The following is an 11,340-nucleotide window of genomic DNA, read 5'->3' as shown; positions in this document are numbered from 1 at the left end:
GCCGGGGGCTGGCGGTGCTGAGCTGGGGCCGCGCTGGGCTGCCGGTGCTGGGTGGCCAGGGGGTGCGCCGGGCCGCCGGGCGGTGCGCCGGGCCGGGGGCACGCTTGGCCGGGTGCCGGGGCCGCCTCCTCCCCCCACCTCTGCAGCTTACCTGCTTCCTGCTTCCCGCGAATCAAATGTTCGCGGGAAGCAGGGGAGGGGGCGGAGTTGGGGCGGGGACTTTGGGGAAGGGGCGGAATTGGGGCGTGGGCGGGGCTGGGGGCGGGGCCGGGGCCCCATGGAGTGTCCTCCTTTAGGAGGCTCCAAATATGGTAACCCTACGCAAGTCCCCTCAGCTGAAGCCCAGCTCCCTGTGGGACTAAAGCCCTAGTTCCCCCCATGGGGCCCTGTAGTTTTTACATCATGTTGTGGGGGCCTCAAAGAAAAGTTGAGAACCTCTATCCTAGAAGATACATGCTGAAAGAAACATCCATTCCAAATCACTTTCTACATATTCCCTTTGTTTAGGATAGTTCTAATGGCACTCATTCTGAAAAACAAAAACAAACAAACAAAAACCAGAAGTTTCTCAGGATCTTAGTCTAGATTTTTTTTTTTTTTAAATAGTGTTAATGTGATATTTTAAAAACAGATGTGCTTTTCTCTTCTTACAAACAAGTTTAAGTTTTTATCAAAATCATTGTGAGTGAAGGTTCCTAATGTCTAATATTTATAGTGTTTAAATTAAATAAATTCAGAATTTTGTTTTTCCCCTTCTATTGTTTTCTTTGTTGCTATGATCTATTTTTACCATGTCACTAAATAAGTCTCACAGTGTGAGACATTCCAAGTTGTGTACTATATAAGCATTCCATTGTTTCAAGCATATAGAAGTAAACTACTTTGGTTCTGATCCAGTCTTGATGAGTTAGGTTATATATGAATCACATTTTTCACATATCACCAAAAATTAGCTTGGATCAATTTTCTTTGGGGGGGTGGAGGCGGGGGGAGAAAGAGGAGGGGGAGGAAATGGAGTGGGGAGAAGAGATGAGTGCCAACTTAAAATCTAAAAGGAAGTCCAAAATATGTGCTGAATGTTAGGAAAGTTGGTAAACTCCAGGAATGTGTTCTAAGTGATTCTAGCTTTCCATTCACCTTTAACACAACATAAAACATAGAACATTTCTCTCTAGCCTTCCATCTGAAGACTGCAAGTACTTCAAAACACCAATGAGTTAAGACACAAAAAACATCTGTGATGTATGTTATACTCATTTTACAGATGGAGAAAACGTGGCACAGAGAGGTTGACATTTGCTCATGGTCACATGATTAGCCAGTGGCACAGGTTAGAAATGAACCCAATGATCCAGCTTTGATTCTATTGCTTTAACCATTCTGCTATGCTTCCCCAACCTGACTGTAAATGTTAATATAGCTTAAACAACAGGACTGCACACACACCAATTAGGAAAAGGAGGCTCACTTAGTTCTGCCACAGTGCTACTATTCAGGAGTAGGTTATTTATAAGAAGAAAACAGATGGCTAAAGGAAAAGAAATGCTGGGGTGAGAAGCACTTATTGTGAATATTCTGGGAAGAGATTATACAACTGTTTGATACAACATACCTAGGTGGCTGTCAACAACATGCCTCATGTCTAACCATGTCCCTTGGCGTTCCTATACACAACGCACGCCCTGTCGTGTTTTATTGCTTAAATGCAGGCATATGAGGAAAATCAAGGTACCAATTACACAAATATGTTTTAATCCTTTAAACCTGAACCATATACAAAATATATACACCACATTTCCAATTAAACATAACATTTAGCAAAAGAGAAATGCATGGAACATGAATCACACTGGTTTACACAAACACAAAAACTATGCATGTCTAAAGACATTAAAGATAAAGAACAAATGTATCTTGTTTTCACAATAAATAGAAAAAAACCTGCATTTCAGTGCCTGTTAATCTACTGTCAAATTTAAGGGAAAATATTCAGAAATATTCACCTCTAAAGCTCTGGCTTGTAAGCGGACACGTAACTCTCTCTCTTTGCAAATGAACCATTCTTCCCATGGCGAAAGATTATCTGTCAGAGGTGACTGCTTTTTCTTTTCTGTTACATTACAGCTTTCAGCATTACTGAATTACAAATGAGAAATATAAAGGGAAGAATGTTTGGTGGATACTATTTTCAAATCAAATTTATTTCCAAATTAACCAGTGCAACTGACATTAAATAATGACATGTATTTATACCGTGGGTATTCACAACTACATGAAAAAAACTCCTTTACTTCTGCAACTCTGCGATAACCTGTAGACCTAAGTGATAAATTTTATTTTTTGGCACTTTTGATTGTCTCACTTTACTCTGCCTATTAGCCCATCTTCTTAAGGACTAATTTTAATGTTCCAAACTATGGAGCAGATTCAAACAGCTACCATTTAACAAGAAAACAAAAAACCTGTTCAAGTGTTTCCTTCCTTCTCCTGAAGTATGGATCAGGGAAAAGCAGGGAGTTAAAATTACATTTGCTATATTCCATCTTTGTTGCTACATTCCATCAGTAACAAGTCCAGTATCTCTCAGCCCTTCACAGCTAGTAATAGATTTTCATGTCCCTTAAAATCCTGGTTTCATGGTACCAAGGCACCTGAACTTTGAGGAGAGACACACACAAACAGTCCTAATAAAAATCCTTTCTAAAACTTTAATAGTTTATTAGAACTTATTTGGGATGCCCCATATAACTCATTCATGTTTTCTTCCCCACTGATGAGTAAGGTAGCCATCCCAACCTCATGCCAATAAAACCTTTATGATAATACCACCATATACACATGCTAGCTCATATGTGAAAATATATGTATATTAGTTTTGATCAAAACAGAGCCTAACTTATAAAATACCAGTGGGCTCATCTGTGAGTTTACATATTTTTCTAGGTTATAGAGAAACTTCTCTTCTTTCAGCCAATAAAAATGGAAATACCCCTCCCCACAGCAATTTATGCCAGATTTCTTTGGTGTCTTGCGGACACTTACCTATATTCTTAGCATTACTACTGTGAGTAGTCCCATTGATTTAGTATAATGGACATCCAGAAATGCATGCTATAGTAACATTATAAAACCAATTTACTCTATTTAAATAAAGTATATTTAAACATAGCATTCTTTTTCAATATAAAAGGAGTTCTAGGGTCCACAACTTCAGTACTTGTTGTTCATATCTAACAGAATTCTGCCTCATTTATCATGATTAATAACCTATAAAAGGGTAAACGTAAGTATTATTCACAGACAATACTAAACTGAGAACTATTGTAAACATTAGTGAGAGTAGAGAAATATTATAAAGGGAACCGAGTGATTAAACATATGGGTAGAAAATAATGTGAGATTTAACTTGAAAAATGCAAGCTAATAAAATTGGAAGAAAATAATCTAAAATTTAACTATTCAGTTGAGGGGGGCAACCTGAGGAGTCATAGTGAAAGAGACCAGGACAATAGTGGCTGTCATTTGATATAGCAGGAAAAGAGGCCAACAAAATTCTGTGCAGACACATCATTTTGTGGAAGGTGGCAGGGACGATTCTTCAATACAGGACTCTGGTTAAACCGCACCTCCATTATTGCACTCAAGACCAGAAAAAGACTGAAAAACTGGAGAACGTTTAGAGCAGAGCTACAAAACTGAGGTGTCATTAGAGGTGGTTTTGGAACAAATTGATAAACTAAACAGTAATAAGTCACTAAGACCAGATCATATTCACCCAAGAGTTCTGAAGGAACTCAAATGTGAAATTGCAGATCATTTAAATCAGCTTCTGTACCAAAATGACTGGAGGATAGCTAATGTGACACCAATTTTTGAAAGGGGCTCCAGAGGTGATCCCTGCAATTACAGGTGAGTAAGCCTGAATTCGGTATCGGGCAAACTGGCTGAAACTATAGTAAAGAACAGAATTGTTAGACACATAGATGAACATAATTTGTTGGGGAAGAGTCAACATGGTTTTTGTAAAGGGAAATCATGCCTCACCAATCTACTAGAATTCTTTGAGGGGAGTCAACAAGCATGTGGACAAGGGGGAATCCAGTGGATATAGTGTACTTAGATTTTCAAAAAGCCTTTGACAAGATCCCTCACCAAGGGTCTTAAGCAAAGTAAGCTGCCACGGGATAAGAGGAAAGGTGCTCTCATGGATTGGTAACTGGTTAAAAGATAGGAAACAAAGGGTAGGAATAAATGTCAGTTTTCAGAATGGAGAGAGGTAAATAGTGATGTCCCCCCAAGGGTCTGTACTGGGCCCAGTCCTATTCAACATATTCATAAATGATCTGGAAAAAGGAGTAAACAGCGAGGTGGCAAAATCTGCAGGTGATACAAAACTACTCAAGATAGTTAAGTCCTGAGCAGACTGCGAAGAGCTATAAAAGGATCTCACAAAACTGGGTGATTGGCCAACAAAATGGCAGATGAAATTCAAGTTGATAAATGCACAGTAATGTACATTGGAAAACATAATCGCAACTATACATATAAAATGATGGGGTCTAAATTAGCTGTTACCACTCAAGAAAAAGATCTTGGAGTCATTGTGAATAATTTTCTGAAAACATCCACTCAATGTGCAGCGGCAGTCAAAAAAAGCAAACAGAATGATGGGAATCATTAAGAAAGGGATAGATAATAAGACAGAAAATATCATATTGCCTCTATATAAATCCATGGTATGCCCAGATCTTGAATACTGTGTGCAGATGTGGTCGCCCCATCTCAAAAAATATATATTGGAATTGGAAGAGGGTCAGAAAAGGGCAACAAAAACGATTTGGGTATAGAAAGGCTTCCATATGAGAAGAGATTAATAAGACTGAGACTTTTCAGCTTGGAAAAGAGATGACTAAGAGGGGGAATATGATAGAGGTCTATAAAATCATGACTGGTGTAGAGAAAGTAAATAAGGAAGTGTTAGTTACTCCTTCTCATAACACAAGAACTAGGGGTCACCAAATAAAATTAATAGGCAGCAGGTTTAAAACCAAACAAAAGGAAGTGTTTTTTCACACAATGCAGCGTCAACCTCCTTGCCAGAGGATGTTGTGAAGGCCAAGACTATAACAGGGTTCAAAAAAGAATTAGATAAGTTCATGGTCCATCAATGGCTATTAGCCAGGATGGGCAAGGATAGTGTCCCTAGCCTCTATTTGACAGAAGCTGGGATTACCTATTCTGTTCATTCCCTCTGGGACACCTGGCATTGGCCACTGTCGGAAGAAAGGATACTGGGCTAGATGGACCTCTGGTCTGACCGAGTATAGCCATTCTTATGTTACAGGAAAAGTAACATTAAGCAAACATATAGCTTGGTGAATTAGGGAAATAGATATAAGGGTGTAAAAATCAAAACAAAAATTATTTAGGTTGGTAAAAGAGAGACTAACCGTGAGTAAATCAGATCAAGTTAAGCAGAGGAAAATATAGGCTGAATATGATCACGAGCCATTATACTGGTAGGACTGGACTTTCAAAAGGACTCAGCATTAGCCTAATTCTACTCCTATTGACTTCAACCCTCCGTAGTCTCCCAGGAGATGGAGTGGAAGCCATATTTGGGATATTTAGACTATTATAGACCGGATAAAACATATTGGCTGAAAGAAGGGAAGTTTCTGTATAGCCTAAAAAAAAAATATGTAGAAAACTCACAGATGAACCCACTGGAATTTTATAAGTTAGTTTTAATCATAAGCAAGAATAGTTTGGCAAGCACTTTTGCACTGGCAAGGACAGAGTCTTTTCCATCTTTAAGACTCACAAATAAAGAATTCCCAAAACATTAGCCACTAATGTGTCAAATCCAAAGCAATTTTGAATAGTGTATTTTGTTAAAGTACTGAGCTTTTGCCTGAAAACATCAGGCTCGCCTTACAAAAACACCCTTTGTAACAAAACAAACTGATGTAATGGAATCTGAAACAGGGATGCAGTAATCTTAAAATTCAATGATTTTTATTTTATATTGCCACCTAAACATGCTGTATTCTGTACTGTCTACCAGTTGTGATTCATTATCAGCTAATGATTTTGTGACACGGATGAGCTGAATACTGCTTGCCGATGTCTGAATCACGTAAAAGTTCGATAGAAAGTCACAGGACCACTTTCTGAAGTAATAGAACAGTGGTTTTCAACCTGTGGTCTGCAGGCCTCTGGGGGTCCGCAGATTATGTGTAAGGGGTGTGCGGAAGGTGATTATGAATTAAGTCTCAGATCCCAGAAAAGGCATTCCATTTTCTCTGATCAAAAGTATGTGAATACTCCCACCTACAGGTCAAAACCTGGAAATGTTGTCGTTACTATAAAAGCCCATAGTTTAGCGCCCTTACTCACATTGAATCAAATGCCATGCCGAGCATGTGCAACATTTATAGTTGAATTCTGTTCAGCCAGTTTTCAGTGTAAGACTTCTATGGTTGGGGTCCATGGACCAGAGGTTGAATTTCCAAAGGAGCAGGCACCTCCATTTGAAACTTTGTGGGGATCCACAAATGAAAAAAGGTTGAAAACCACTGTGCCAGAACATCCAGTACTATGCATTATTCTGAAGAAAAACAAGTCAGGGAGTTCTGAAAGGACTTAGTGAGAATTTATATTAGATTAACTCCCTAACTCAAGTTATATGTATTGAGTCAGAAGAACTGAAATTTGATTAATAGAAAGTTTAGTGACTTTTATTAACAGTAGATTCACTAAGTCAATATATCAGAGTAAACCTATCAAGATGCATGCTGAAAGTAAGTGACCCAAGATCATAGGTGGAGCTAGCAGTAACACCTATAACTAAGGTTGCCTAGCACTTTCCTTTATAAAATGTTGCCATGCTTTAATTGTTTGAGCTGAAATTTCCCACGAGTGTCTGCCCCCCCCCTTTTTTTTTCTTATAATTTCAACACAAAAGATTCACCTGTTTAAGAAATTGAGATTAGGGAAAAATAAATTGTTTTACCAATGTTTAAAGGTTTTTAAATGTTTCATTCAGAAGCTCCAGAGCCACCATGCTTTGGAGCAGGGATTTGAAATTTGGCCAGGTTGGCAGGAGGCTAAAGAGGTAGGTGCCTTTTGCAGTTCCTGTGAGAATCCACCCAAATTTCGTGGTGTTATAAGTGTCTGAAAATTGCCATATGTACGTGCTCAGTACTGTTCTGTCCCGAGCGTGTTCCAGCCTGGGACTGAGCAGGGACTGTGATGGGATGTCTTCGCCCCACACTAACAAGCAGAGATTGAGGACACTGTGGCAACAAGAGGGTTAAAGAAGCTTGTGAATCCAGATGACCCCACCCTGCTATATTTGCAGCTAATATCAGGTATGGAACGGGGAGCTAAAAGAGGGAGAGCTAGGCCACTCCAGGGCTGACCAGGAAGGAGAGAACTATGCTACTTCTTTGAAATGGGAAGCTTGGGTCCAGCCAAGAGCCTAAGGCAGCTTGGTGAACCATTTGGTGAATAGGATGACTAAGCCCAGGAAAACCAACCAAAAGGGACTAGATGCCCAGAGACACGTCTGAAGCAGACAAGCAAGAGTCCTTACAACAAACCTACAGATAATACTGATTCTGAAGTTTAGGAGTTTTTGGACTCTGACACCCTTGAGCACGCGAGGGCTAAGGCACCAGACTCCATAATCTGCAAGAGGTGATGCTGAGGGACCCACAGTGGTGTGAGTCATGCTCTGACCCACCACAAGAGGTTGCTGCTCAGACAACCTGGTTACAAGGACTTTTTCTGCAATGGCATTCACAGCTGCCAGGGATTGCTGTAGTAACGGGCATGGGAACTGAGACCCGTAGAACAGTTTCTTTTGCTCTCTCAATATTCCCCCAGCTGGTGTTCAGGCAGCATGGAGGAGACAGTAGCTTGACATAGAGGCTGAGGAACAGAGGTACTTGGACAAGCTGGTGGATGGGTAATGGAAGGAGGAACAAGAACAGGAGTAAAGTGAAACTGGGACCTGAGAACTTCCCTCAGGGCTCTAAAGATGCCTTGAAGGGGGACTGGGCCAAGCTTTATCAAGTAAAGTGCTATGTTTACCATTCTTTTTGTCTCAGTCCTCTTGAACCTGGAGAAGTTTTCCTGGAGTCATTATCTTCTAGATAAAGTAGGATGAAAATTCTATGCAGAAATTCATAATTAGATGTTTAATGCTTCCTTGCTAAGTACTTTATATTTTCATCTCTCAAGTGAAAATGATTATTGGTATCCAATCAAGCTTTTGAGACTCATGCATAAGAGCTGAAGAGACTCATTTATTTGCAAGAGAGTCCCAAATTTTACAGAACCATACTATCTAGCACACGCATTTTGACTAGTGTCTTGCTAACTGTGCCTATTCTTAGCCAAGGTGTAGATCTGGTATGCTTTTCATTGGAAAGTGTCCTGGCTGCTACATCTTCTCAGCCACCTTTTGAGGAATGTGACAGATTATTCACCACAACCCTGTTCCCAACCACTGGAGTGGGGAGAGGAAAGAAAAACAGATGGGGAGGGAAGAATTATTTGAAGAAAGAGAACAACTAAAGAATGAGAAATGGGGAGTCCAAAACCCTGGAAGCCAACGCTGGTACAATTGATACACCTCAAATCCCTGTGTTGGGTAGTAGTTTTATGTATTTGAGAGAAAATATCTTCTAACTCTCAAAGCACATTCAAAAAGTAGGCAAGTATCATTCCCTTTTAATAAAGGAAACTGAGGCACATAGAGATTAATAACATTTCCAAAGAGTGGATGTTTACAGTCCCAAATCCATTGTCTAGGCAGCTACAGAAGTGATCTGATATTCAGAGATGAAATACCAAGGACCTGAGACTCCCACTGACCTGAAAAAAAATGGAAATTATAACTTCTCACTACCTCAAAGTTAGATTGCCTTCATTAGGTGACTACATAAGTATTTGGCTGTCTAACTTTCTACACCCACGTTCGAAAGTTTTGTCTTAAGTGGTAAGGGCAAGGTCACACATCAGTGATGGAGATGAGAACAGACCCCAGGAGTCTTGGCTCCTGGTGCTACCTACTGGACCCAGCTGCTTCTATTATAGCAAAGGCAGCCAGGGAATGGGAGTAAATGCAGATTACCTATTGTGTTTATTCCTCTTGAAGGTTCTTTGCCCCCTAGCTGATAGTGCCACTTCCTCCCTATCCTCCTCATTGCAGCTCTGGAAGCTCTGATGGTAAATGGGGGAGAGCAAGGAGTAAGTGGAGGAGCTCAAAGGCTGCTCATCCTCAGAGCTGGTTGGGGATGGAGGGCTGGAGTGGGCGACCCTCCTCCTACTCCTGGGCCGAGCACTGAGCATGGAGGCAGTAAGTACCTGTCAGGAGAAGTTAAGAGGACAAGGGCAGTGCCCGTTCATAGGCCTGTCACCAATGGATCTTGCCCTTAAGCTAGGCCCCCACCATTAGCCAAAATCCTCAGCCCTTCCATCCTCCTATCTACTACTCTGCCAAGCCACAATCCCCCGCCCCCAGCTCCCAACCCACAGGCCCCCACCCTCTAGCCCCGCCCCCAGCTCTCAACCCACAGGCCCCCACCCTCTAGCCCCGCCCCCAGCTCCCAACCCACAGGCCCCCACCCTCTAGCCCCGCCCCCAGCTCCCAACCCACAGGCCTTGCCATCCCCGGCCTCCCAAACCACCCCCCCGCCCATACTCCTGCCTCCAGTCCCATCAGCGCCCTCCCGAACCCCGCCACCCCCCAGCCCAGCGCTAATTGTCGCGAGGCGAGGACAGGGCCGCTCTACCTGGGACTGCCGCTTTGAAACTCGCAGCGGCGGCTCCGCGCTCCCATCGGCCCCCGGGGCACCGCCCGCTCCCCCAATCACCGCCCGCAACGGGTTCCATGGCAACAGGGACGCTTCAACCGTGCGCGACGTCTCCTGCCGCCCTACCTCCCGCCAGCCAATCCCCTTCTCCCGCCGCTCCCCTCCCTTCCGCCCCCCTCGCTGCCCCCTCCCAGCCGTGGTGCCTCTCGGGCGGGCAGTGCCCCGTGCCAGCCGCCCGGCCTCCCCCGGCTCGCAGCACAAGGGTGCCGGGGCGGGGCGGGCGAGCAGGTCGCTCAGTCACTGGGGCGTTGGGTCAGGGACTGAAGTGGAGGCTCCTCTTCAAATTCCTTCGCCCCCGACATGCTGTGTGAGAACTGTAGCCACACGGCTGAAGGTTATAAGGGAGCTGCCTTCTTTCAGGCCCTATCTATAAGACTTATGCAGCTGAACACATCATCATGGACCTCTAGCAGAACTAGGCACCTATGGAGCGTGATTTTCTAGGCACTCAAAGGCTAAGCACTCTGACAATATTGCAATGCGTAAGTCCCGTCATGGATCCCACCCTGTAAGTACAAGGGTAGGTATTCAATTTGTACAAACCACTTTATTCACCACTGAAATGCAGCCAAATCTGGACTGCAATGCTACAGCCACTTAAAAGCAAACAGCTTTTAATGACAAATTACCTGATCTTGCAAAAGCTTACTTCACGCGTGAGTAGTTCCATTGTAAAGTATGTGCATAGAAGTTTGCAGGATTTGGGCCAAAGATGGTATTAATCTGAAATAGGGAGAATTTAGAAAAAGTAATTATCAAAATTGGAGTTTGACAAAGATACAGGAGTTATGCTGCCAGGATTTACTCCCTCTATCCATGCAGAGTCTCATGACTACCTACAATTGGCAATTGTAAAGCCAGAGATTTTCCTCTTGAGTCACCCCATCATTATGCTTAGTTTTCTCTTTGCCTTTTGAAAAATAGTTGCATGTCAAATACATTTTTATATCAGGAAAATAAAACCACAGCTTTCTTAAAAGGAATCTAGACTATAATGAAAACTGTCCCCTTTGGGCCTATCTGGACACGACCCTTCTCTCTTGCTTCTTTAGTCTATTTCAATGAAAGTTCCAGGTTGCAATGCATTTGGACTTTCAACCCACACCACTTCCAGCCACATCACCATTAAAAATTCTGAGATTTTGGGGCAGTTGTGAAATCTCTTAAACTCGATTCTTAAACCAAAAGCCCTTCCTGCCTGAAGATTCCCATCACTGCCAGGCACAGAACTCTCCAAGGGGGCCCAGGTTACCTCAGAGGCAACTCATCTCCATTCCGCGTTGGTATGGGCAGATCTGGGCACAGAGCACCCCCTCCACGTGTGGATCTGTGGAACCTGAACTGTTTAATCTCTCTTTTAAATGTTCATATCCCGTTCTAGTGTCATTTGATCTCAAAATGAAAGAGAAGGTGCAGGAAAAAAATCAAGTAATTCCTTACCAATTTCTTTAGACAT

At 42.6% G+C, this 11,340-nt stretch overlaps 1 protein-coding gene across 1 annotated transcript in view; it reads right to left on the bottom strand.

Moving 5' to 3' along the window:
• Nucleotides 1–11,340, bottom strand: part of CCDC34 (coiled-coil domain containing 34) — a 28,558-nt gene extending 17,218 nt beyond the window's left edge. Inside the window, exons 1-4 of the mRNA XM_026651237.1 lie at nucleotides 11,325–11,340; nucleotides 9,804–9,871; nucleotides 9,143–9,375; nucleotides 2,004–2,136 (exon numbers count right to left, since the gene is read on the bottom strand). Coding sequence (XP_026507022.1) covers nucleotides 2,004–2,136; nucleotides 9,143–9,375; nucleotides 9,804–9,871; nucleotides 11,325–11,340 — 450 coding nt within the window. The remainder of the gene's footprint in view (nucleotides 1–2,003; nucleotides 2,137–9,142; nucleotides 9,376–9,803; nucleotides 9,872–11,324) is intronic.

Source organism: Terrapene carolina, unplaced genomic scaffold (genome assembly GCF_002925995.2).
Source record: "Terrapene carolina triunguis isolate 2854851 unplaced genomic scaffold, T_m_triunguis-2.0 Scaffold96, whole genome shotgun sequence".
Lineage (NCBI taxonomy): Eukaryota > Metazoa > Chordata > Testudines > Emydidae > Terrapene > Terrapene triunguis.
The sequence above is the reverse complement of the archived record's forward strand: the minus strand, read 5'-3'. Positions and strand labels throughout refer to the sequence as shown.